The sequence below is a fragment of the Zootermopsis nevadensis genome, unplaced genomic scaffold (assembly GCF_977971745.1).
Source record: "Zootermopsis nevadensis isolate Lab colony 2312 unplaced genomic scaffold, Znev_1.0 Znev_ptg000022l, whole genome shotgun sequence".
In the NCBI taxonomy this organism is placed as follows: domain Eukaryota; kingdom Metazoa; phylum Arthropoda; class Insecta; order Blattodea; family Termopsidae; genus Zootermopsis; species Zootermopsis nevadensis.
The window spans coordinates 4281312-4308801 of record NW_028259154.1 but is presented as its reverse complement, the minus strand read 5'-3'; the positions used below and the strand labels follow the sequence as shown (position 1 = coordinate 4308801).

General features: G+C 40.6%; 2 protein-coding genes across 5 annotated transcripts in view; one reads left to right on the top strand and one right to left on the bottom strand.

Moving 5' to 3' along the window:
• Positions 1-27490, bottom strand: part of mldr (mitochondrial ribonuclease P catalytic subunit) — a 152684-nt gene that overhangs the window by 30879 nt on the left and 94315 nt on the right. For 2 of the 4 annotated variants that reach the window (XM_087353539.1, XM_022078997.2), the window contains exons 3-9: positions 21374-22419; positions 20564-20822; positions 19735-19871; positions 18508-18703; positions 17183-17341; positions 16992-17085; positions 12290-16000 (exon numbers count right to left, since the gene is read on the bottom strand). In XM_087353539.1, the coding sequence (XP_087209665.1) occupies positions 17080-17085; positions 17183-17341; positions 18508-18703; positions 19735-19871; positions 20564-20822; positions 21374-22419 (1803 nt within the window). In that variant the 3' untranslated portion in view covers positions 12290-16000; positions 16992-17079. Of the gene's footprint in view, positions 1-12289; positions 16001-16991; positions 17086-17182; positions 17342-18507; positions 18704-19734; positions 19872-20563; positions 20823-21373; positions 22420-22748; positions 22909-27490 lie in introns of those variants that run through there. The other 2 variants (XM_022078998.2, XM_087353540.1) reach the window with 2 other exon arrangements.
• Positions 1448-10657, top strand: LOC110837161 (uncharacterized). Its single transcript, XM_022079018.2, has 7 exons — positions 1448-1601; positions 3926-4032; positions 5369-5421; positions 6464-6499; positions 7815-7932; positions 8692-8774; positions 10453-10657. Exons 1-7 carry the CDS (start codon positions 1564-1566, stop codon positions 10495-10497), a joined length of 480 nt encoding a protein of 159 aa, XP_021934710.1. The 5' UTR covers positions 1448-1563; the 3' UTR covers positions 10498-10657.

Sequence of the window (27490 nt, the reverse complement as noted above, 5' to 3'; positions counted from 1 at the left end):
ACATGAATATCACCTCAAACGAGGCACGGAAGGTCGTACGAACTGCAAGTTCCAGCGTCTCTCTCTCCAGTGGAACTATAATGGCACTGGGACACTCCAATACCTAAATAGATGATGATGTCAGGCCAAGGCACACATAACAATTACAAAAGCTACCTCTATAAAGAAGTACGCTGATCGTTACCGATTAGTTCTCACAAGAAGATAAAATCTACAACCAACAGTTATGACAATTACGTCCAACAACAAAAATTTATACGTTTCGCAGTAGGCGTGTTTAACGACTTACCATGATTCCTGGTGATACTCACGACTCCTCTATCTTACGAGGTGCGATCGGAAAGTTTCAAGACTCTGTCAATAGGGGGCGAACCAGATGTAGTACGAGCTTCTGCCGCTAGGGGGGTGCGGCCTACATTCATAGTGAATCAGTGTGCGAGCCGGCATCATCGAATTAGCATTTGTTTCTTAGTTACGGGCGTTTTGGTAGTGCATTACACCGACCCTCCTGCGATTTCGGAATGGCGTGTGCATCAAATTTTGCCAAAGACTCGCCAAAACGGCTACGGAAACCTATGAAATGCTAAAGCAAGCATTTGGGGAGTCCGCAATGGGTCGTGCACAAACTTTTGTGTGGCATTCACGTTTTAAAAATGGCCAAACCTCTGTCGATGATGACGAGCGTTCTGGACGACCATCTTCGAGCAAAACGCCTGAAAATGTTACGAAGATTCGGCAGGCCATTCACGAAGATCGACGTCGTACCATCAACGACTTGTGCGACATTGTTGGGATAGGCTATGGGACCTGTCAGCTGATTCTAAAGGAAGAACTCCACATGCGACGCATCCTGTCTGAGGACCAGAAGCAGAATCGACTTCTCGTTTGTCAGGAGCTCAAAGATCTTGCAAGAACCGACCCCAACTTCCTTTCTGAGCTCCGTGTGACTTCTTCCTCTTGCCAAAGATGAAAATTCAGCTAAAGGAAAGGAGATTTGAGACGATAGAAGAGATTCAGGCAGAATCGCAGATGGTGCTTGACAGGCTGACAAAGAAAGATTTCCAGGGATGCTTCCAGGCTTGGCAGCGGCGCTGGGATCGTTGTGTTCACTCCCAGGGGAACTACTTCGAGGGTGATGGATGAATTTAATACCTGAGATAAGTGTACGGGTTTTTTTTATAGGCGCAATCTTGAAACTTTCCGATCGCACCTCGTACATAACAATCGTGTTACCGACAGAAAGCTGACATGCCGACCAATGTCATCAAATATTTCCATTCGTCGACAGAACATTCTCTGCTGTTGTTAATTGTGACCAAATCTGATTTGCGCGGCATTATTCGCATGAAAGGAAGAAAAAAATGTGACGAAGTTGATTGTGTAAGTTACGAACCACTGAACGACCTTCAATTTCTATCTTTTTTTTTTTGAAAAAAGCGTGTCGGCGGAAGCGAGAGATTTCCCAGCGAGCGTTGTGTAATTTTCAGATAAATACAGCAGAAACTGAGCATTTCTAAACGCAAAAGCTCAGCGAACGACGTCAGTTCCATCACAGATCCGAGGATGAAGTTGCTGGCCGTTGTTGTGGTGGTCGCTCTCAGGTAACAAATATTTTGGTGCCGTGCACTGGGTGAGGGGTAGAACAGACCCGGCATTCTTCCGAGTTTCCTCCGCGTACAAGTGCGTAGCCGAACCCAAACCGGTCTTCCGACTGTCAGTGCGATACATTTCCATATCATAATGACATTATTGATCACTCCACGTTGATTCTTTTATTTCAATGTCTCGATAACCCGGACTTCAACCCTGATTACAACTTAGCCGTAACTGGATTTTTTTTATCAAATCTAAAACTTCTTGACGATGGTGAAGAGTCAATTGAATAAAAATTTTCTTGGATATTATCCATCGTCTAGTAAATATAAAACGTAAAACGACGTTTCGGAGAAGGAATTCTATCTCCGTCTTCAGGTTCCTACACAGTTGGGCCCACTAGATAGAGCTAATCCCTATCTCCGGACCGAATAAAAATTTTCTTGGATATTATCCATCGTCTAGTAAATATAAAACGTAAAACGACGTTTCGGAGAAGGAATTCTATCTCCGTCTTCAGGTTCCTACACAGTTGGGCCCACTAGATAGAGCTAATCCCTATCTCCGGACCGAATAAAAATTTTCTTGGATATTATCCATCGTCTAGTAAATATAAAACGTAAAACGACGTTTCGGAGAAGGAATTCTATCTCCGTCTTCAGGTTCCTACACAGTTGGGCCCACTAGATAGAGCTAATCCCTATCTCCGGACCGAATAAAAATTTTCTTGGATATTATCCATCGTCTAGTAAATATAAAACGTAAAACGACGTTTCGGAGAAGGAATTCTATCTCCGTCTTCAGGTTCCTACACAGTTGGGCCCACTAGATAGAGCTAATCCCTATCTCCGGACCGAATAAAAATTTTCTTGGATATTATCCATCGTCTAGTAAATATAAAACGTAAAACGACGTTTCGGAGAAGGAATTCTATCTCCGTCTTCAGGTTCCTACACAGTTGGGCCCACTAGATAGAGCTAATCCCTATCTCCGGACCGAATAAAAATTTTCTTGGATATTATCCATCGTCTAGTAAATATAAAACGTAAAACGACGTTTCGGAGAAGGAATTCTATCTCCGTCTTCAGGTTCCTACACAGTTGGGCCCACTAGATAGAGCTAATCCCTATCTCCGGACCGAATAAAAATTTTCTTGGATATTATCCATCGTCTAGTAAATATAAAACGTAAAACGACGTTTCGGAGAAGGAATTCTATCTCCGTCTTCAGGTTCCTACACAGTTGGGCCCACTAGATAGAGCTAATCCCTATCTCCGGACCGAATAAAAATTTTCTTGGATATTATCCATCGTCTAGTAAATATAAAACGTAAAACGACGTTTCGGAGAAGGAATTCTATCTCCGTCTTCAGGTTCCTACACAGTTGGGCCCACTAGATAGAGCTAATCCCTATCTCCGGACCGAATAAAAATTTTCTTGGATATTATCCATCGTCTAGTAAATATAAAACGTAAAACGACGTTTCGGAGAAGGAATTCTATCTCCGTCTTCAGGTTCCTACACAGTTGGGCCCACTAGATAGAGCTAATCCCTATCTCCGGAGATAGGAACCTGAAGACGGAGATAGAGTTCCATCTCCGAAACGTCGTTTTTACGTTTTATATTTACTAGACGATGGATAATATCCAAGAAAATTTTTATTCAATTGGTTTTTTGTTTGTTTGACGTCGAATAATTTGTATGAAAAAAACCCACAGAACGTGATATTTGGCACCGAATGTTTTCTGCAAAACATCAGACTAAACACATGTTAAAGGATAACGAAAACTTTTAACAAAACATCACACAAAATATTAGAAATACATTATCTGATGTCGAATCACTTCACCAAAAGCGCGGGTTCGGGTGGAAACGGTGATATTTTGCAGTGTTAGTGCGTTTATACTGACAAACGATGTATTAGTGGAACATCGTAAAAGCTTAAGGATGTGAGCAACATTTTTCATTCTCGTTACTGGCCAATACGGGGTTGAGTTCTTGTTTCATGTCGCACTGAATGCAGAAATTCCAAGTGATTTGTAGGATTTGACGTTTACACGAAGGTGAATCTGAATCTTTTGGGTCCTTGCGCCGTTTAGTCTAGCAGAAGTTTGCAGCCGTTTCGGAGATCCTTGTTGCCTCCATCATCAGGGCGATGACGAAGGCAGTAAAATTAGGGAATACAGCGGAACAATACATATAAGAATAATTCTGCGTCTAGATCATGCACACGGACAGATTTCTCGATTACTCTCGCATTTCGTCACGTTATTAGCCTCACTCGAGTCTTTCACGCAAGATTCTTAGACGTATTTTTTGAAATGTCATTTAGGTTACAGTCGATCGTGGTTCAGGCAGACGAGGAAGTTAAACAGAAGTTCCAGGACGACATCATGCCGATCTCCAAGGAGTGCATCGCTCTGCATGAACTGAAGGAAGGTAATGAATGAACGTCTATTTGGTACATACACTAACTGCCTATGAAATAGGAAAATACAAAAATATTCATTGGGAAATATCGTAAAGAAACAGACCAATTGAGGGATCAAATCGAAGGTGACGAGATATCACATACGGATTGGACGTTTCTACCTCGAGAAAGAGGCTAGGCCAATTTATAAACTAAAAATATAAACAGAATGACGCACGGAATTATACCGGATTGAAAGTTGAAATAAAAAACTTTAATATTCATCTTATTATTATTTAGTGTTCTGTCTGACGACAGGTCCATATGAACAGGATCCTTCCATCCTTTTCTCGGACTGGGACCTGTTCATATACGTTCTTGGCAGATGATCCAGAAGTGGTTTGCCATTGCCTTCTTCTGTGTGTGAATGGAGTAATTGTTGGGATGCCACGGAGAAAAACTCCGTGTTGCCTAGACCACGGCCTAGCCCAACACAAGTTATAAATTCGGGCACCGCCGGGAATAGAACCCGAGACCCCAGGATTACAAGGCCAGCGTTCTAACCGCTAGACCACCTCATCTTATTATTATTTAGTGTTCTGTCTGACGACAGGTCCATATGAACAGGATCCTTCCATCCTTTTCTCGGACTGGGACCTGTTCATATACGTTCTTGGCAGATGATCCAGAAGTGGTTTGCCATTGCCTTCTTCTGTGTGTGAATGGAGTAATTGTTGGGATGCCACGGAGGAAAACTCCACGGCCTTGCCCAACACAAGTTATAAATCCGGGCACATGCTCAATATGACCACCGCTTTGTCGTGTCATTTATGTAAAATTATACGAGTATTTAAACGTCCAATCGGTTATCGTGCGCCAAGCTGTACCACCACAGTTTCTCTTAAGTTTCAGAAATCCGAAAGATATAAAATATAACTTCAAAGGCTGGAATCCTGGTCATAATGGATTCCTGAATACACAAGAAAACTTTCATGCAATTTTGCAAATTTGTACGCGAGCCAAGCGGATGTCTGAATTCCATTCTACTTAAGCGACATTTTATATTGGAACTTCTTCAGCTGATTAGTTCCGCTGGCTTTCTAGGGTGCTTAATAAACTTATTACATTGCTTACGTGTTATAGCCTATCTGTATTTGAAAATGGCCGTCTTCTGGGTTGTTGCGTCGTGTAGTCTAGTACACGTTACAAACGTTTCAGAGGTCCTAGCTGCCTCCATCTTCAGGGCGATGTCACTCATTCCTTAAACGTCTACCTTACTACACGTCGCAACAGCCCAGAAGACAACCAACTTTATATTTGCCGCCCTGGGGACCTGAAATCTCACCAATCTGTCTTTGTTTGCAGAGGACATCAAAGCCTTGAAAGGCTTCGAAATTCCACCCAATCAGGAAGCAAAGGTAGGTTAGTTTAGGGGTACGGGTTACGATGACTTCAGTAGATTGAAATACGCCACGATCGGTTTCTGCGTGTCCACCAACTGTGGTCGCCTTCCAGTCTATTACGACGCTACACGAATATTTAAACTCAAGTGGAGTAGTTAAGCAAACAACATCCATCAGAAGCCAAAATTAATTTACTTTATCGATTTTACCTCAATTACAGAGGTCACACACCGTCCAATGACGGAAAAGTTATGAATTATGCACCAGACTGTACGCAAACTAAAACTAGTTATCTTGGAATGTTCAATGTATTTTCCCAGCCCTTCTTGGAGACTGGGAAAAACCGCGAAAACGTAATGATGACTGCTGGACTCCGGACAGAAAACTGAACATGGAACATATACAGGATGATTCAAAAGGTTAGGGCCAAACTGAAGAGGGACTCAGAGAGAAAAACTTTCGAAGAGAAATCCATGTCCTCCGAAGTCATCCTGGGTCATTCCAGGCCATTGAAGGTAGGGAAGTCTGATAACATACCGCTGAGATAATTTGGTTAGTAAGATTCCTAATGTAATCCTTGTATATTAATTAAAATCAAAATTAAGCCAGTAGGAGAATAGCAAAGTACGATTATTTCAGACGTCCCTACCTTCAATTGCCTCGACTGACTTAGGATAACGTCGGAGGACATGGATTCCTATTCGAAAGTCGTTCTCTCTGAGACCCTCTACACGCTCCTTCAGTCTGGCCCTTACCTTTTGAATCACCCTGTATAAATACTAACACATTACACCGATGCAGCGGCTTTATGGTCATTGACAGTAAAACTTAAAACTTCACGGTTTTAAGAACACCTTCGCCCTCCAGAGAACAAATTCTTTCATGCTCTCGGAGTGGGCGATGTCACTTCAGACTTACAACCGGGGAGAACAAAATCTGAGGCTGAAGAGACGGAAATCCTTAAGCAAGTCTTTCGTGGTGTTACTCAGCAATGACACGTAAGTTATTTTTAAAAATAAAATAAAATAATATTGTCGTATATTTTCCTCTCTTGCAGTGTTTCGCTGGTTGCGTGTACGCAAAACTCGGTATGGTAAGTAATTGTACCGTCTATGAATATCTTAACTATTTCTTTATCAGGCCTTCATTAGCAAGCTCTGTCTCAAAATATGGACCACTGATTCATAAGAGATAACGGTGTGGTAAAGACTCACAATATTTCGAAACCCGCGAAACGTTTTTGATAAAAACCCTAAAAACATTATATTGAGACCCAAAAGCGTACGATATTAACCGTGTGAGTCATTATCTATAGCCTATAACAATAATAATAATAATATGTGATTTATTTAGTGTTCTGTCTGACGACAGGTCCATATGAACAGAATCCTTCCATCCTTTTCTCGGACTGGGACCTGTTCATATACGTTCTTGGCAGATGATCCAGAAGTGGTTTGCCATTGCCTTCTTCTGTGTGTGAATGGAGTAATTGTTGGGATGCCACGGAGGAAAACTCCGTGTTGCCTAGACCACGGCCTTGCCCAACACAAGTTATAAATTCGGGCACAGCCGGGAATCGAACCCGAGATCCCATGATTACAAGGCCAGCGTTCTTACCGCTAGACCACCTCATCTTATTATTATTTAGTGTTCTGTCTGACGACAGGTCCATATGAACAGGATCCTTCCATCCTTTTCTCTTCTCGGACTGGGACCTGTTCATATACGTTCTTGGCAGATGATCCAGAAGTGGTTTGCCATTGCCTTCTTCTGTGTGTGAATGGAATAATTGTTCGGATGCCACGGAGAAACCGGGGAAGCCCCCGGAGGAAAACTCTGTGTTGCCTAGACCACGGCCTTGTCCAACACAAGTTATAAATTCGGGCACCGCCGGGAATCGAATCCGAGACCCCAGGATTACAAGGCCAGCGTTCTAACCGCTAGACCACCTCATCTTATTATTTAGTGTTCTGTCTGAAGACAGGTCCATATGAACAGGATCCTTCCATCCTTTTCTCGGACTGGGACCTGTTCATATACGTTCTTGGCAGATGATCCAGAAGTGGTTTGCCATTGCCTTCTTCTGTGTGTGAATGGAGTAATTGTTGGGATGCCACGGAGGAAAACTCCGTGTTGCCTAGACCACGGCCTTGCCCAACACAAGTTATAAATTCGGGCACCGCCGGGAATCGAACCCGAGACCCCAGGATTACAAGGCCAGCGTTATAACCGCTAGACCAGCGTGGCGGTAATATGTTATTAGATAAAAAAATTATTGCAAGAAACATTTCTGAAATGTTTTATCATATTGGCCCGTAGCATACACCGCCATTATAAATTCTGAACTTGTCTCTTGAATTTAAGTTATATTAGGCCATCACAAATAATAACTCTCTAAATGTTCGCAGATAAATGGAAATGAGTTCGAACCCACGCAATTCAAGGCAAGAGTACGGGAGTGGTTACAGAAGTACCCGGAGAAATACCAGAAGGTCGAGGCAATGCTGGACACGTGCAAAACCAAGGGTACGTAAAGTTAACGCGTATCTGTGACTCTGATTGAGCTCGAAGGACACGTAATTATTAGCGTGGAAAATTTAATGACGTTTAAGTTTTGGAAATCTACCTGAATGAGAGCGTTTCATTTGCTCTCTGTCAACTATCTGTAGAGGCATGTAGTAGGGAAATGTGGACATTAGGTAAAGTGAGGATTCGCACCCTTTCATTTTTCCTGAAGATGGAAACAATTGTCAGCCTCGAAACGTCGTACTTGGATTTCACAGAATTAATTACGTAAAAAAGAAAACATTTAAACGGATAATAACTCAGCCAATAAAATGTAGACATTCAAGATAAGCAGCAGAGATTACAGTAACTTTTAATCCGAAAAATAAACGATAGATTTTTGCTTTAACCCTGGAAAGCCATAGGAAATCCAGACGGGGGCTGAATCCTATATACAAGGCCGTGACTTTATCAACACCAGACTAATAAAAGAGCCTGTAAAATATCACGGAAATTAGAACAAAAATCATGAAAACTTTGATTATATGTGATTTCCGATTAAAACGATGTATACATTTCTTGTTTCTGTCATGTATATTAAATTCCCCGTCATCTTGTTCAAATTTATATTGTAGTATTAGTATTTTGTGAAGAGTGTAACGCATGAAGTTCCTAATTTTGAAAGTTTTCAGTCGCTTGAATCCAAATATTTCAATCGGCGTATTAATTTACTTCTGAGGAGACCAGGCATCAATGCTCATGTGCCTTTGTGATTCGCAGTTAAGGAAGCCAACCCCAACGGAGGTGACGAGTGTCATCTGTTGCCGAGTATCATGGAGTGTTTCCATTCCCATCAAGAGGAGGTAAGCCATTATCGGAAGATCGCAGAGTACGTACTCAACTTTTGTAAAACTGCAGGACAAACTTACAGGAGCAAATCCGTTACCACAAACAGAAACCAAACAATAATTTCGAAAAGTAAACAGCATTACTTCCAAAATACGTTTCGTCTTCTGCATAATCGTAAATAACATTATTTATTTTGATTTCATAACGTTACAAATTCATTTCTACGACCTATAACAAAATTAAGGTAAAGGAACAGGATATAAACTTTACGTAAGGGCAGAATCGAGCCGATAAATGGCCGCCTGTCTAGGCCCATGGCTCAGCGGATATCTTAAGACATTATAATTGGATTTACATTCGTCTCGCATGCGCAATATTCAGAACCAGAATAAAGAAAACCCAGCAAAGTAGACGACCATCAACGTTTTCCTCAGATAGGAATCGCATTGTAATTTTTCCCTGTACTTAAGAATTACTCCACGAAAGCATTTAAGGGGCAAGAAGGTACTTTTACACTCAATCTTCACTTGGACAACGCAAGGCGAGAAGAAACAGACTTTACAGCCCAGCCTGCTTACTCACCACAAAATAGTCCCTTATACAGACGTTCCTACTTATATTTTCACACCGAATTACAAGAAACCTGTCCATGAGACAGACGCTGCTCCCAGGAATCAAACTAAGAGTGCCCACATAATTTTTAACCTCAAATTTCAAATTCGTTCACTTTTACAAAGCGTTTTAAAAATTTCAGATTTTGCCTTTTTACGTATATAAACTTTGAGATGATAAAGTTGCGTCATTTTGTGATAAATATATATTTGTTTAAATCTTGTCAGTCTAATCACAATAAAATTCCTATTAAATATTAAAATATTATTATAATTAACATTTAAATATTTAAAATATATTAAATGATGTTCTCTATCGAAATGTTCGATTTACATTAGATCATCACTTTTTTACACGACATGTTTCAGTTCTAAAAGAACCATCTTCAGGTGTATAAAATTATATAAACTTAAATATAATGTCTTAAATGCAACATCATTTGAAATCTGATAAACATGACTAAAAGTTGCATTTAAGAAATTATATTTAAGTTTATATAATTTTATACACCTGAAGATGGTTCTTTTAGAACTGAAACATGTCGTGTAAAAAGTGTTGATTTAATGTAAATCGAACATTTCGATAGAGATCATCATTTAATATATTTTAAATATTTAAATGTTAATTACAGTAATATTTTAATATTAATAGGAATTTTATTGTGATTAGACTGACAAGATTTAAACAAATATATATAAACTTTATTAAAATGCTTGTAAAAATTATTTAACTTCCTAAACATTCGCTGACCCTCTGATTAGGCGTCACGGACCCCAGGTTAAATATCGCTGTTCTAAACCATTCTGAGATTATCGCGATAAGCTTCTAGATCCATGATTAATGATCGGTTCTTCCTTTCGCCTTGACATTCCACACGCGTTGTTCGTATCAGCAGGTCTTCGGAATTCACTTTCATTACATCAACTGGTACAGAAACGTCAAATGCAAACATTATTATTATTATTATTTATTCTACCACGTGGTGATGTGACGACCTGGGACATACACGTACCTTCAGGTGGGCAGGCAAACGCTTTTACGTAACATATTCACAATTTAAATTCGACTTATGGTTTACAGACGGACAGCTTCAGGAAATTCCTAGCGTCCGTGTATGGATCCTGAGCGTTGAACAAGCGGACGGACACGATTGATGAGTGACACAACCACCACGACATGGATAATGCACCATTTAATCGTAATGAATCGTAATCCCGATATGTGGGAACAAATTTCTTATGTACAGGTAAATTCTTCGGAATAAATAAAAATCAAATAAACTTTATCTTTACGAAAACAATATTTATACAGAATATAATAAAAATAGAAGCTGAATTTCAGTCACAGTGAGACAAAGATCACCTAACGACCTTAACGCGTCCCTACTCCATTAGTTAACAAACTAATATCGCATTATTAGTTAACCAATCAGAGGATGTTATCATATTTCTGGCCTTCACAGTGATCCAGGGTTAATGTGCCTCTTGTTTGGCGAATGGTGACAGACAATATCATCTAACGGTGAGTTGTTGGAATTCTAATATTTCTGTACGAATATCAGGACAGGCAGAGCTCCACGTGGGATTCTGTTCAAGTTCTTTTGTTGTCGTTTGCGAGTTTAGAGGCGCGTTGATTTCTAATGCCTCTAAGATTACGTATTCTTGATAAAAATAAAATTCGATGGCTTTAAAAAAACCGACATGCAACTGTACACTAAGCATGGCCGATTGATAAAAACAACACGAAGAATGACCACACGCAAGGTCGAACAGAGGACAGCATTGACCCTAAAACGCGACAGAACTTAATTTCCCACGCCGTGAAAGGTTTTGCTGACTTAAATGCGTTTAGGAGCATGGGTTAATGTGGTACTTCACAATACGCGTTTATAAATTAAGTTTCTTTCGTGAATCATGACATGGCTCTCCCCAGTAAATTCAATCAGTTCTGTACAGGGCATTTTCAAAGACTTTATTACTTACCAAACGACCTCAGACGTCATTAAATTACCTTCTTCCTAGGCCGATCCGTTTTCTATGGAATTATATAAATGGTTTTCGACTTCGTACGGCAACGCAAATCCCGAAAGACAGAATTGGACGAGCGAAACAAAGTTAAACCGAAGCGGAAGGATTTGCGGAAAGAATGGAATTAATACGTCCAGACAAATGTAATTTAATATTATCCCGGGAAGAACACCTTAATCAATATGGCGAAGCAGCGAAAACTGCAACTTAATAATCTCGATGCTATAAACACATAAAACGTCGAAGCTTCGTTTGGGTCGCCATCTGACACCACGACCACGAGAACAACGCCCACACGAATTACGATTATTTATTCACATTTTAAAATATACACGCAGCTATAAAATAACACTTTTATGACAGAAAACAAAAGAAAAACCACAAACATTGGGCGGATACACGGTTCTTCTGTTACAACGTGCGAATAATTATTAAACAAAACACTTTCGAAGAGCGCAATTATCTGTCCTTATGTTCCACCTCAATAATTCGCGTGTAGGCGACCTTGGCAAATAGTAGCCTTAAAACATATGACGCTAGAGCGTGGTTTTATGAAAATCCGTCTAGTTCAAAACTCAAATTGTAATTTGCACTTCAGTGTCATGTTGTGGATAAAATCAAGGTTTTGTATTATTCTCGTCTACACACAACAATCAAATAACCTTCACGTGTTACTTATTTCATGAGCAAAATTTGGTTGCATTATTAAAGGTCAGTTTACTACGTCTCTGTCTGGTGATATCGTCAGTTATTAATATTTACGTCAAATTCAGGATTTGAAAAAAACAAACAAATGTTATATGGTAACATCTATTATTCAAAATAAACACACGTAAAAATATGGAACACATACAATTTTAAGGATGAAATATGAATATAAGACACGTATATATAAGAATATGTTTTTTTATTTAATCGTATAAATAATTGGGCACAGATGTGAGACATACAGAATAAGTATAATGAAATGGACGTTTATAATATATATTACATGTTATGAAGCCACTTATTCGATATAATCAATCAATATTTCTCAACCGGAAGTATAAATATTCATTACGTTTAGCTCGAGTTACACTTCTTTGTAGGTTGTACAAATACAGTGGACTCCGGTTAATTGGGACACATCGGGACTGGAACGCTTTGGCCCAATTATTCGAAGTTCCACGTAAAAAAAAGGTTTGCTCTTTAAGATTTGTCCCTAAATAAACGTCTGCCCCGATTAACACCGGAATCTACTGTATTCATTCGGTGCTAGAACATTCCATGGACCGAGACAATTCTCGCGACAAGTTCGTCGATACCGAATGCGGTGTTGGGTTGGGTTATGTTAAGTTAGGTTAGGTTAGGTTGGGTTATGTTAAGTTAGGTTAGGTTAGGTTGGGTTGGGTTAGGTTAGGTTAGGTACGGTGACACGAGGTTGAAAATTAGTGGACAACGTTTCTGTCACAATTGTAAGATCTACAAGTACAAGAGCACTGACATACGCCTCACTTTGCCGGTTACGACATCCGAACATGTCGACCGGGAGAGAAAGGCCTTCGCTCCCCAACGCATGCTGGGCCTTGGAATGGAAGCCTTTACATGATATTAGGTTCTCCAGTGTAGAGTGAGCTTCACGCAGAAGATTTTGGCATCGATCGATAAATCGGAGGATAATATTTTTCATTCAGTGGCTGAAAGAGTACTTTATTCCAAGAAAACAGCAGGAAAAGTGGTGATACTTCAAGATGGCCACACTGCGCACTGCACTGACCCGGATACGTCGGATCTGGCTCAAGAGAACGGCATAATTATGGTTTGTTTCCCATCTCATTCCGCTCAACCCCTTGATCGGTGTTTCTTCAAACCCCTGAGGCACATTTTCTTCGGGGAAACGCGCGTTTGGGCGCAATCTCACCCGGGTCTGCACCTTTGCCCACTCTGGATTTGAAACCTGTGGCATGAATCCACGTAATCCAGAAGAAACACCGGAGGAGAACTTTTCTCGATATCCGACGCGTCTCTGTCTGGAACGCCTGATGACAGCCACCAAACCGCAGAACGCATTCTTCCTCAGACACTGCACCAGTACTTACCTTCGATCCACTACCAAAGTGGAGGACGAAATCAGCTGCCGTGCTGACAGACGAGGATAATTTAAACCAAGCAAAAATGCGTCAGAGGAAATCTACAAAAAAAGTGTTTACACTCTGAAAAACACTTACTCGGTTCTTCAGAATGCTTATCCCCTATCTAGAGGACATGAGAATACGATCTATTGGATTAATCTGGTTAATACCTTCCTGTCCTGGTGGTTTCCAGAACCGACTGAAGAATTCTTAAACAACTTTGCTTATATATTTCAGATAAATACTCGACACCGCATGTACGCGATGTTTTAAGACCACTGCAAAAAATAGGAATGAAAATAAAAACTGCGTAATACGTAAAGTCAATCAATACGAGAATTGGGCACGTAAAACTTGCACTAACGCAGCAGACACGTGATAACCGCGATGATTAGCATTGTAAGAGAATAAAATGACGAGGAAGTACGCGTTGTTCAACATTACTTAGATACCGATGTTACCAAACAGTTTATGGCCGCAGGGACTCGAATTACGTCACGTCGCGGAGGTCGCATTAACGATCGCGGGGCGAACGCCCGAGATTTCTGTGTTAAGATTTCCTAACACGATACAATTGGTGTAATCAGCGCACAGGTGATATATTCATCAGGTTCGGCGCACACGACGCAAACAGTAAACATTTCAATATAGCCAGGGCCAGTTCTCAGATTTATCGCAAAAATATTTAATAAGTCATTAGCTTCAAATTATTTTCCTACCCAGTGAAAAGACGCTAAAGTTATCATGCTCCCGAAACCAAAAAAGGACCATTAAATTATAGGCCAATAAGTTTATTAAATTCTCTAGGCAAAAGTTTTAGAGAAAATCATCTCGAAAAGCCTGAGTCGTTTTAAACGTGGACATTCCACAACGCACACACTTTTAAGAAATATAGAGAGAATCACTCACGGATTTAACAATAAGAAAGCTACAGTGGCATTTTTCCTGGACACAGAAAGAGCATCTGATAAAGTTTGGATCACGGGGCTAACAGCAAAACTCATTAAAGTCAAAATTCTGCCTCACCTAATCCACGTAATTCACAGTTACCTCCAGAACCGATCATTTTCTGTTTCACATGGGAGCTCTCACTCAAGCTGCCGCCCCATCGGGGCCGGCGTTCCCCAGGGTAGCCTACTCGGGCCAACACTTTTTAACATCTACATAAATGACATTCCGTCCACTGAAAATGACTCCAACGTATCCATCTCGATCTATGCAGATGACACGAAAATTAAACAGAGCAATAGGCCTTCTCGAACCCTGGTTTCGGAGACGGAGAATTAAGATCAACATCGACAACTGCACCACGACGGTGTTTTCAAAACGTTTACGAGACCATCGCTGCTCTGTTCCCACCGTAAATTTTTTTAATAAAACCGTAGCTTTTACCTCCGAAACCAAATATCTGGGTGTCATTCTAGATTCCAAACTGACGTACAAGGACCACGTATAACCCATTCTCCGTACGGCAACTATTTCCTTTACTAAATAAATCCTCCAGAATGGATGTAAATTTATCGTTAATGATCTATAAATCACTCCTCCGGTCCATACTGACGTATGCCTCCCCCGCCTAGGGCTACGCTGCTAACACTCATTTAAAAAAACTTCAGACATTTCAGAACAAAGTCCTCAAAATAATAACCAAATTGCCAAGCGTTACTCCAATTAGAATACTGCACGAGCAGACCGGAATGCCGTCGATCAATTACGTTAAAGGATTAGCGAATAGACTGTACTCAAAATTGGCCACCAGCTACAACAGCCAAATTCAAGAGCTAGGTCAGTACGATCCCAGCATTGACAAATACCCCTGCCCCCGAGCCCTCCTGCAGAATCCTCCAATCCTTTCGCTCATGTAGTACATCGTTCTGAAACATCAGCCTTAAAATTTCCTTCACCTCCTGCAAAAACGCAGCTAAACCTCAGCTTTTCTTTTGCAGTCCCCACTACAGAGCACCCCGGAGGGTCCAGTCCATAGGCGGTCACATCGACCGCTCCCCTACGCTGGACCGACCGTGAACCAACGGACACAAGACGACCGCGGCAACTCGACCAAGGTTTTCCATCGGTGAAATGTATTAAAATTAACAAATATTCCTGTTGAGCTTTAGGCCAAAAACTGATGGGAGTGCAGAGGATACATCATCCACACATCCATCAGTTTTTTTAAAAAGTTTTTCGTAATTGTTTTCATCCACGCCACGTTCCACGGAGTGTCTATCAAGAAGGGTGGTGTAGGGTTCTGAAAGGGTCAATGGGGGGTGGGGGATAAAAAGTGTATCTAGAAGTTCCTTGAATGTACCTGCCGGACGGCTTGTCCTTTGATTGTGCTTAAATCTTCATCGGAGAAGCTGCTGGTGTACTTCTCCACAGGAGGGGTACTTCTTCAGGATACTCAATTCAGAAGCGTAACTGCACAGCTGTCGACGTGTGGCAAGCGCAGGTACCCCCGATTCTGCGTACAAACCCTCCACTCTGCATGTTCTGAAAGCCAATGTACAGAGACGTATTTCAGAATTGTAGATAAGATCATGTATAGATAAAAATTCTTTCAGATGCACAGTACATAATGATCCGTAGTCGACCCGCGAGCAAACGAGATAGCCGAACAACCTGAACACTGTTGTTCTGCTTGCTCCCCAGGTGCCACCGGTTAAAATATGAAAGATTTCCAGTGATCACTGGGAATTTAACCAAAGTTGCCAAATGCGTGGTTCTCATGTCAGGCGTTGGTCTGAAACCAATCCTACAAATCTGAAAGTCTCTGCAGATGGGACAGGACTGTTGTAAATAAAAAGTCTGGGGTAGGGACTCTATTTTATATCGATATTAATAATTTATTCCGTAATCTGTGTTTTCGTTGTGATAAAATGTAGTGGAATATTGCAGCGGGATGAAAAAACTCAAAATCCTTGTTGGATCTTGCCAAAGCTCTTTGAACAAACGGCGAAATTCCTCAAAACACTGCACGACTTCTGTCGATATCACGTGCGCATATTCTTATTATTTAACAACTCTCTTTTTATTGTAGATTATCTAGAAGCCACCACCTGCAAACTGTTGTTACCACGGAGAATAGCTGTCGCCCAAATTAAAAAAACCTAAATCCATCCTTTCCATCAAATGATATCGATCACGTCAACATTACACTGACCCAGAATATCGGGACAGCCTACAAACACCTATCTGCAACCCTGTTCAACGCAAGGGAGTGAAAACAGCAGTGCCGCCCGTGCCTCGTGGCCGAATGCAGACGAGGCACCGTGAGGATGGTGCCACGAATTACTGCGATAACAACACAAAGAGTTCAGCTACTGAGTGCAGATTCTGTTCACAGGGGCAGCAAAGGGCAGGGGGCACCCACGCCTAATTGTTATTATTCCTCGCAAGAATGTCAGCGCCTGGCGACTCGAGTGCGACTGTTGGTATAAAGAGACGCGCACGAATAAAGCCAAAATATTTTCCGCTAACTTACCGTTAGCCGATTGTGACTAATAGGCACGGCATGAATTAACCTCGGCTGTACATTTGTGACTCCATCTTGAAAGTGGGATTACGTCATGTCACACCTGTGAAAGAACATAGAAATCTTGTACGTTAAGAATGTAAAATATTAGAAATGGCAACAAAGCCTATGCCGACGTTGCTATTTGCATGAGTTCTTACCTGATCCAAAGTGAGTTTGGATTTATCTGCTTGGAGACAAAGCCACGTGGAAGGTGCGTCAAATGACTGAGCTGGGTTTGGGTTAAACTCAGTTTCATAAGGAATGTGCCACGATCCGTCACTGCTAACTTGAGCCATCGGACTGAACGTCAAAGGGAACTGAAACAAAGCAGAAACATCCTAATAGTTCTATGAATCTGCATAAGAAACCTTTCGTGGAATAAAATATTTCTATTTAATTAATTAATCTTGTCCGTCTAATCACAATTTAAAATTTAAAATTAAGATAATTAAAGAAAGTGATGTTCCAAATGTAAATCGAATGTTTCGATAAGGAGCATCACATGGTATTTTAATTATCTTAATTTTAAATTTTAAATTGTGATTAGATGGACAAGATTAATTAATTAAATATATATTTTCACAATATGACGCAACTCTATCATCTTAAAAATATTTCTATGTGAGCGAGGTAGACATCGCAGAAACTGAAACACGGCTAAGGAACATCTCAGCAACTGTACGCAGATTCTAGACACCGCATAAAAGCACTGGTACCATTACACTCCGATACAACAACGGCTCCATGGAGTTAGTTACCGATTATAATTTGCTCGTGCGAAGTAAGCGAGAAACGGCTCGCGCTATCCACTGCAGCATTTACAAATTACATCTTGTAGCTGAGACAGCAGTTACTATCATGCGGACAGAGTGGGCAGTACACTGGTACGTGGCACTTTTAGCACAACCCTTGACGGCTGAAAGATCACCACTCAGCACCAAAAGTGTCAGAAAAACTAACATTAAAGACAAAAAAAAGTGATAAATTACTAAAATGTGGCATAAATCTGTATAAGCAAGCACCGTGGTTCATAAAACTGCAGTATCGAGAAACACTAGTACGGCGTGCGCTGCTGCACACCAAATAAGGAACCATCCTGAAAGAACAGTGAGGCCGAGAACGTCGACATATGACAGTATACCCGTCGCAGGAAACGGGAAATCATGAAAACCGAGCTTCTTATGTAGTCGAACAACTGATACGGCTTGCGTCAACGCTGTTACCGAGCCTACTGCTGCGTCTTATATATACTCCCACGTGTCGCACTTTGTGCTATACAAATTGCACATCTTGAACTTTCAACCTAAAATTTTAGAGAAATGGTGTGCATGGTATTTGGAAAAGCACGGTAAATGTACCATAAATTAATGCAAAATCCCACAAAAAGTTAATGGAATAGTCAGTAAATCTCAAGTAATCTTTAAATTTGTCGCTGTACCAAAAGTATGCTTAGTGTCCAATAAATACAGACTTTCTCTGTTACCTTCAGGTGCACTTTCCCGGCTTCAGAAATATATCTGAGCTGACACTGATGTTTCAGTTGCCACCGTCTAAACGTCGATCTAAGACTTTGACTCCGCAGACAGTACGCATGACCTCGCATGAGATCCTTAGAGAGGAACTTCGTCCCTAAGCCACTATACAGGGCAGCATAGAGCAACAACGGGTCATCCTGAGACCTGTCGTACAATTAAAACACATTAATACAATACGATGTATGGGGTAGTCAAGACATTTCCTCGGCTGGCTCTACGGCGCTGCATCCAATAATCGCTAGTTTGGATGGCTCTTACGTATGGGAGGGAAGAGAAGTCGGCACACGTGGTCCTTCCTTGCGCACTATCAAATGTGAAATTATTATGTTCATGCTGTAGGAGTAGCGCGTGCAAGTTTAGGCATGTGCCTGCATCGCCAGTGTTTTATTGTTCATTTGGTTCACAAAATATAATGCAAAATTATAGGGGGGGGGGGGGGAATGTTTTGAATACACGAGAGACTCTTTGCCTTGTGCCTTCTATCTTCTCTTCCCCTCTTTCAATGACGTAGCCGAAGGCAGTTATTTTGCATCCACTGTATATTGAAATTTGTTACTCATTTGACATGCAATCAGTTTTTAATAATTTTTAAGAATAAAAACAAAGTTTAAACAACAAATTTTGCCAGCGATTAGCAAATCTGCTTATGAAAACACTGGAAATAATCCATGAGGTATACATAGAAGATTCCCTGTCTCATGTTTGAACGGGATTGTAGATTAAAAGAAAGTTTAGCAGATGACGGCCATGCTTGTACGCCAAAGAACGCTGAAACAGCTTAACAATCCCTTCTTCATGACCAAACTTGTCTAAGCTTTGAAAATTTCACATGGAAACTGAACAAGCTTGTAATGGCCGCAACTAAAGATTTCCGGCTAGTATTTGAGAGCGACAGCTCGTAAACCCCTGTTCTGAGCGCAGAGAAACTTGCATTCCGTCACCATAAAAAAACGAAGAACTATTTTGTCCCTTTTAAATCACAATTTATTTCTTCTTTGTAACTTACTCAGAAAATAATAATCCTTTCTTTCTTTTAATACCTAACATGTCAGATTTGTACGCGTGGAATCAGCTACCAACATCTTAAAAAAGAAAACCAACTGCAAGTGTCAAAACCTGGTACGCTGTAAAATGAGTTTTCTGTGCTCTTACTACGTGAACTGAAAGCTACTTACAGATTCTGAGCCAGGAACACATGAGAATTTCTATATATGTAATCCATGTAGCGTGGCGGCCAGGACTGCATGTGCTTCCGTCCGAGAACGAGGACTTTCTTTGATTTATTCACAAAATACTTTACAACGTGATGTAACTGCAAAAGTAAAATGCCCTTTCAAAATTCAAACATAACTTTTACTATCAACATCAACAGCATCTAAATGGCTTACACGAAGAAGATTAGAATATTTTGTCAAGTAGAGAGGTTTCAAACATCTGACCAAATTACGGCGAAAACTGTTTCCAGCGATGAATCAAGTGCTGAATGTTTTGATCAAACAGAGAATAGAAAATTTGACATCGGTTCCCACGACGAGTACAGCTGTTAATAAGCAACATTAGGAATCTGACGAGCCAAACAAATCAATACAAAGTCATCATAATAAAACAGGGCTTGCCAGGGTCATCGGGCAGTGCCAAATGTTTGTTCAATGCTCCAGAAGCCAAAGGTTTTTTCAACTTGTTTGACAACAAATGACTGATGAAATACAAAAAAAAAGACCAAAGTAAAACTTTAGTCTGCAAAACAGGGTGTTAGATTCAACTGGCTCAAGACAGGGTCCAGTGACAGGCTCTTATGGGTGTCGTAAACAGTGGAAAATTTCTCGGCCAGCACGAGTACGGTCAAGGACTCTACAGCGAGCCACTTACTTTGATTCCAAACATACACGAGGATCACAATGTTTAAATAATTGTAATGCTTCAAGTTACATTTTTTAAAGATCAGACGGCCTCTCGATATGAAGCGTAATATAGATTCGAACAAATCGTTGTCAGTATACTCACTGTTCGTGCATGGGACTGGGGTGACTGGGCCTTCTTAGGACCACCCGTGAACGCAATATTTAATCCATCGATTACCATGTCATATGGAGCAGTGTTTTTCACAAAGTTTTTAAATTCGTTTATTTCCTCAGGTGTAGTCTTGCGGAATACGTCGCCGCCGACCACGACCCTGTCCATGAAAGCGGACTGCAATGCTCTGAATTCTTCATTTGTTACATTGATGGGATTTAAGCTCTTCTGGCAAGATTTACAGATGCCCCTATGAAAGTTCAGAGTTAAGTCAACAAAATTCTGGGAATAACTTTCAGAGCCTACTTTGTCTCAAGTGTTTGTCTATAAGTGAGATATGCAAGCACTGATAATTGAGAATGAAATGATACATTTTTATGCAGTGTCCACTAGAACCACTTTTGACAATGTTAAACTTGTCATACATAACCTCAAAGTTTCACATCACTGATATGTTTGTGATTGTTAACGTGTAAAAAGAAATTTGAGGCATGCTTGCTATTTATCATACAAAACTGCGTATGTCTTAATAGTTATCAACATCAAACTGAAGGTTAAATATTGATTTTACATAGATACGACTTTGGTTCACATTACACAAAAAACTACTCTAGAAATAAGGCATATTACCATATTCAGTTTCTGATAAAAGTCACTAGCTTTCATAGATCATTAGGTTATTATCTGAATCTGACACAATTTAGCATTAGGTACCTTAAGTAGACACAAAATTATAAGCCTATGAAAAAATATGGAATATTGCAAGTATAGGTGGCTTATGATTAAACAACATTCACATACCTGGCTGTCAGTGTTGTAAACTCAGCGTGTACCTCTGTATTAGGACCCAGGGCCTCCAAATACCATGCCCTTATCCGTTCTGCAATGTCCACTGTTGGCTTTAAGTCATTTTCAACAAACACCCGGAGGAACCCTTCTACAAGTTTCCACCTCTGCAGTTTGTGATTTGCAGATGTTCTGTCATAATAATCCAGTTGAGCATGAAACACCTCTGGTTTTATGTGCCGCCCCAGCTTTAACAATTCATTCAAAAGCTGCTGACCTATGTTCAGTTCACCGTTATCATAAGCTGTCTTAACCAAAGCATTGTATGCAAATCCACCAGGAGTACATGTTAATTTAGTCATATCAAGAAGATCCAGACCCAACTTCCAATGTTTTGTTAAACACAGGCCTACAATTGCATTTTCTGCTGTGTACGCATCAAGCACTGGACATCTGGAGCGAAGATCTTCATACATGGACAACACAAGCTGTTCATCGATGCCCTTTGCTCTACATAAATAACACATCTTCATGACCTGTGCTATGGTTGCAATATTGAGTTTCCTGCCAGAAACGCTCAGATGTTCTATGTATGACAAACCCATTTCCAATTGTGTTAATCTTCCACAGATCTCTATTACTACAGCATCTATGTTGTAACAATTTATAATCCTGCTTTTTGCACAAACCTGATCTGTAATGGCTTGCCATTCAGAGGATGAAAGTCGTTCTCCTTTTGTGATAACTGAAACAAGAATATCCTCATCTTGTTCATCATGGAAAGTATTCTCATCATCACTATCACTGTCTGTCTTGTGTTGAGACTTATGTGGATCACAGGCATCGCTCCTTGGATATTCAGGCGAAAATGAGTGTGTTTGGCTTGACAATGAATTTATTCTCAAGGCTGGAAACAGACTCGCAATTCTGTGCTTACTTTTACATATTCTTGTACCTCCACTGTGTAATACAGGCCTCAATATTGCAAGTGTATGCAGGTATTTCTGCAACGAAAATATATACTTCAAATGTCCTACCATGGTGAACATATTCCATTCATTCTGAAATGCAGAAACAATTATCTACAATCACGTTATAATTTAAGGAACACAGTGATGTAATAATATATAAAAGTATTACTGTGTAAATATAGTTTCTGTTACTATTAAGTTTGTGGTAAAGACGAAAAGTTAACCTATTGCCTGACATGTTAAACAAAAACAGAATCTAGTACCGGTTAATGCAAGCAAATATCTACTGAGATTTAACGTTTTCACGGCGATGAAAATGTCAATGTTGTTGGTCTGGGTTCTGTAGCTATGTACACTGAAAACACCAATGTTTTGGAACATGAACTGTCCACTAAACATAATCATCAATTATGACTTACCACAGACTTATATTTCGTAGTTCAGAATATCTGTACCTTTTTTACGATAACAAATTATAATGATTACACATCTTAAAGGCAGAAATCCTACGATACAGCATGCTAACACTCGCACCAACGCTAAAAGACAACCAATCCCCCCCCCCACACAAATCCAAGAAGCCTAAATTCACAGAATACCAACTTCGCAACACTGAACTTGTGCGAATTACACTCTTAAATACGTCATCCTTGACTCGTTCCACAGACAACGTACAATCGTAGTCCGTCCCACACAAGAACATGATATAGGATTTGGGGCTTTCAAATTCGTGCGACCAAGGTGTTCGTAATATATTAAGAATAAGGCAATCAAGACTATAAAATTAAATATAGTTTTAAAGTAACTATATTTAATCTTACGCTTTATAAGAGCCGGGATAGCTCAGTCAGTATAGTGACTACGGACTGGACGACCGGGGTTCGATTCCCTACGGGGCAGACGATTTTTCCTGTAGCCTATGCGTCCAGACCGGCTCTGGGGCCCACCCAGCCTCCTCTACAATGGGTACCGGGGTCCTTTCCCGGGGGTAAAGTGCGGCCGGAGCCTGACGCTGACCACTCACCCCCATCTAGTGCCGAGGTCAAGAATGAGTAGGAGCTATACCTTCTCTCCCCCCAAGCGCCTCCATGGCGTATATTGGGACAGGTTTAATTTACTCTTAACAAGGAAAATTACGTGGATGCCGTCACGAAAGAGGCTTGAACTGGCGGTCGTGATCCAATTTCGCGATGATGATTCATATATATCGTATTAGTTTCGACTTGTTTGAGAAGAATTACATTTACTGCCGATGAAGGGAGGTTGTGACGTCACGCCATGACGTCAGAGCCGTCACTGCCTTCATATTGCTAGAGAAAGGACTAAGCACTGATCTGGTTTCCAGTTTTGAGTTCGTCCCTTTCGCTTTCATTCGCATCCAGACACAGACCACGACGTACTGAAACTAGATCAGAAAACAAGTTTAAGGCTGAAGTCGCTGCGAAACACTGCGTGACATCCAGAGGCCAGAGGAGAGTGAAAGTGGATTGTAGGAGGCGTTGCTGTAGTATGAGCGGCTACCTTCACGCTGCGACCGGCTTACCCTGGGTTCCGCGACCCTTGAAACTACTTCGTGAAAGATGATAATGTTGCGTCATATTGTGATGATTATAATTGTTTAATTTCAACCGTCTAATCACAATAAAATATTTTATTAAATATTAAAATATTATTACTACAATTAACATTTAATATTTAAAATATATTAAAATGATGCTCTTTCTATCGAAATGTTCGAACATTTCGATAGAAAGAGCATCATTTTAATATATTTTAAATATTTTAAATATTAAATGTTAACTGTAGTAATAATATTTTAATATTTAATAAAATATTTTATTGTGATTAGACGGTTAAAATTCGTGAAAGATGTTCTACAATTCGAAACGTGTACTACCTCAACTGTCCTATTTTCGAAGCTTTTTATGCTATATTTTGATCGGAGAACGCTTTATGGGCTCGTCCATGAACGTATACGTTTGCAGTGTTCTAGCAAAAATGGGACCTCGCCACACACCTAACCTAACCTAACCTTACCTAACTTAACCTAACCCAACGTAACCTAACCTTACCTAACCTAACCTATCCTAACCTAACCTAACCTAACCCAACCTTACCTAACCTAACCTAACCTACATTACTTCAAAAACGAAGTAAGTTCCAACGATACTGATACGCAGCAATGATCTTGGACCACATGAACGAAAGGGCAACTATGACCTCAGATCATGTTAGTGGAACAAGGACTTACAAGACGTGGCGTGAAAAATACCTTTGGAAAGTCAGACAGAAGCCAGCTGATGCTGAGGTCGTGGTGTGATTAACCGAAAGTTTGAAAGGACTGACTGTCAACTAATAGTTTCATGGCATGACCTTGTTCGACAGCCCCTGCAATTGCCTCTCTCACCATAGATGCCTGAGTGTAATAGGTTTCGCCGATCTCAGAATTTTACTGTTGGCTCTGACGTCGGTGGTGAAGAGTTCGATCCCAGTCTCTTGCTTGTGATACTAACAGTGAAAGAGTTTACCAACACCAACGTCCGTAGAACAAGAACCTTCACGCGGTCCAGAAACAGATTACGATATCGTGATGGTAAAGTTCCGTTACCATGTCCAAAAAGCGGACCATAATCTGAGACAGCTGAATCCAGCACACACACCTTCGGGTCTCGTTACTTACCCCTTCTCCCCCCCCCCCACCCTCAAGTCTGTGTATGTCACGTGGTCTGTTCAACTTCACTCTTCCTTCCCAATTCCACACTTGTGCTGGGCTAAAAGTCCCGTCAATTTCAGCCACCGCCTATGTTCACTCCAGCTTCCAGATCGTTGGTTCGAATCCCTCTCGAGGCGGATGTAATGGAAAGCTGACGCAAATTTCTCTGAAAAAGACAACACCCTTAGCGTCTCCTTGTATTGTAACAGAAGACAGAAAGAATAAAATTTACGCAGAGCCTTTCCCAGTTTACCGTCCGTCATGTTCAAACATTATCCTCCATAATTTGTTTTCAATAAATTCTACTGATTGTCAATTGTTTTTCTTGAGAATAAATTCAATAATTTCGGCCACTGTTACTATGGACCAAACAGTAATCAAATAAGTGCCAAGGACGACTTGCATTATTTAGTACTCATTAGACCTGCTAATTACGAAGTCATTTATTATCAGAAATATTAGGAGATGCCGCCATTTGTAACACAGAGGAAAGTAAGTAAATGTTTCGACACCAGGGGGCTACAGGACCCAATCAATAATTTTACTTGCTGGTAACGAATCCTTTGAAAATATGACAAAGTCCAAACATTTGGGGACGAAAGTGACTAATCAAAATTTCTTTCACGAAAAATTATGATCAGAGTAAATTCGAGAAATGCTTCAATGCAGTTCAGAATCTTTTATCTGCCCTCCTGCTGTCTAAAACGCAAGATTAAAATGTAGAAAACTACTAATTAGGCTTGTTTTTTTGTGTACGGATGTGATTGGTCTCTCACATTAAGAAAGGAAGTCAGATTAATGGTTCTTGAGGACAGGGTGCTCAGGAGAATACTTTGATCTAAGTGGGATGAAGTGAAAGGATGCTCAGGACAACTGCACAATAAGGAGATCCATAATTTGAAGTCTTCATAAGACATTATTAGAAAGACAAAATCAAGGAAGATGAGATAGGCCGGACACGTAGCTCGCATAGGAGAGATGAGAAATGCGTAACAAATTTTATGGAAATCCTGAAGGGAAGAGACAACACGGGCGCAGACGGGATGATAATATTAAAATGGATCTTAGGGAAATGGCGATAAAAGATGTGGATTGAAATTTTCTGTCTCAGAATGGAGACCGCTGGCTCGCTCTTCCGAACCTTCGGGATTAATAAAAGACTATTAATTCCTTGATCAATTGAATGCACTATTAGCTTCTAAAGAAAGATTCTACTTCGTTAATTGATTAGCTAGTTAGGAAATACTGAACCATAATTTAATTATTTCTGCCCGATATCTGCGAGGTACGGAGTTCAGCAACTACATAAAATAGACTGTGGATTTACATACCCGTTACAATATTTTAATCGTTTTGCTGTAGACAAGACTCAAAACAATTATGAACTCAATTTTAGCTCGCATTTCATTACACGTAGTTTGGTCCAACTTCGTCACAATGAGACAAGATGGATCAATGTACTAACAAGGCTACAGGACATGTTGACCGGAGTTCGATACCCGACAGGCGAAGAGATTTTTCTCCTTTCCACAGCATCAAGGACGGCTCTGGGTCTTACCAAGCCTCATACACACCAATGGTTGGCGACCATGGGCCCATTTTCCGGGATTTTAAGAGAGGAACAAGTAACTTCAAACATTCATAATGTCGTCATGAATTGGTACTGCATCAGCCCGGGGACAGTCAATGTCTTCACGAGGGTGAGAGGCGGGCAGCAGATGTACCAGGGCGGGGCAGCGAAAGTCTACACATCTTCCAACTATTTAATTTGACCCGCGTGATTCCGCGATCACCGTGTTCCTGGTCGGCAGATAATTTGCTTGTGTATAAAAGCCAGCTGGGTCCTACTGACAGCCAGTTCCAACTGGGATCAACAGACAAGTGAACGTCACAGATATGGGTACAAAGGTGAGTGCTGGGGAGATCTTCAGCGACGGAGCGGAGGACGTTCATCGTCACGTCTCCACCGAAGTGATTTTTAGATATTCCAGTTCTGTACTAAAATTTATAGGATGAATTTAATGTTGTCTGATACAAACACTAGCTTTATTATATAACTTATACTGTTTATTTTTTCTAAAAAAAATACTCATTATTTAACGAAATACGAGCGTCGCCTGTCCACGAATGTAGTGTCATTAAGGACGAAGCGCGTAACCGGCTTATATTTAATTACTGGACCAAGCTCACGATTAAGTACACAATTTGCAACATGGCGCGGTCTCCAGACATGGAGCGTTGCTGTAAATATAACAAATAAGAAATTTCGTAGAGCCTAAAATTGGAAATCTTCGAATCTGGCTAATACCAGTCATTCACACTGAAAAAACAAACCCACTGTGCGCAGAATGTGTAGAGGTATCTAGCTTGAACGGATTTTTCAGATAGATCAAAGCAACGAAAACTCAGTAGAGGGTTCTCGTATACACGCTAATAACACTTCGGATT

What these genes read in the sequence shown, in the direction of transcription:
- LOC110837161 (XM_022079018.2), top strand. Translation starts at nt 1,564, where the DNA reads ATGAAGTTGCTGGCCGTTGTTGTGGTGGTCGCTCTCAG. An exon ending in TCTGCATGAACTGAAGGAAG is followed by an intron (nt 4,033 to 5,368) that starts GTAATGAATGAA and finishes CTTTGTTTGCAG; the next exon opens with AGGACATCAAAGCCTTGAAA. An exon ending in TCCATTCCCATCAAGAGGAG is followed by an intron (nt 8,775 to 10,452) that starts GTAAGCCATTAT and finishes TATGGTTTACAG; the next exon opens with ACGGACAGCTTCAGGAAATT.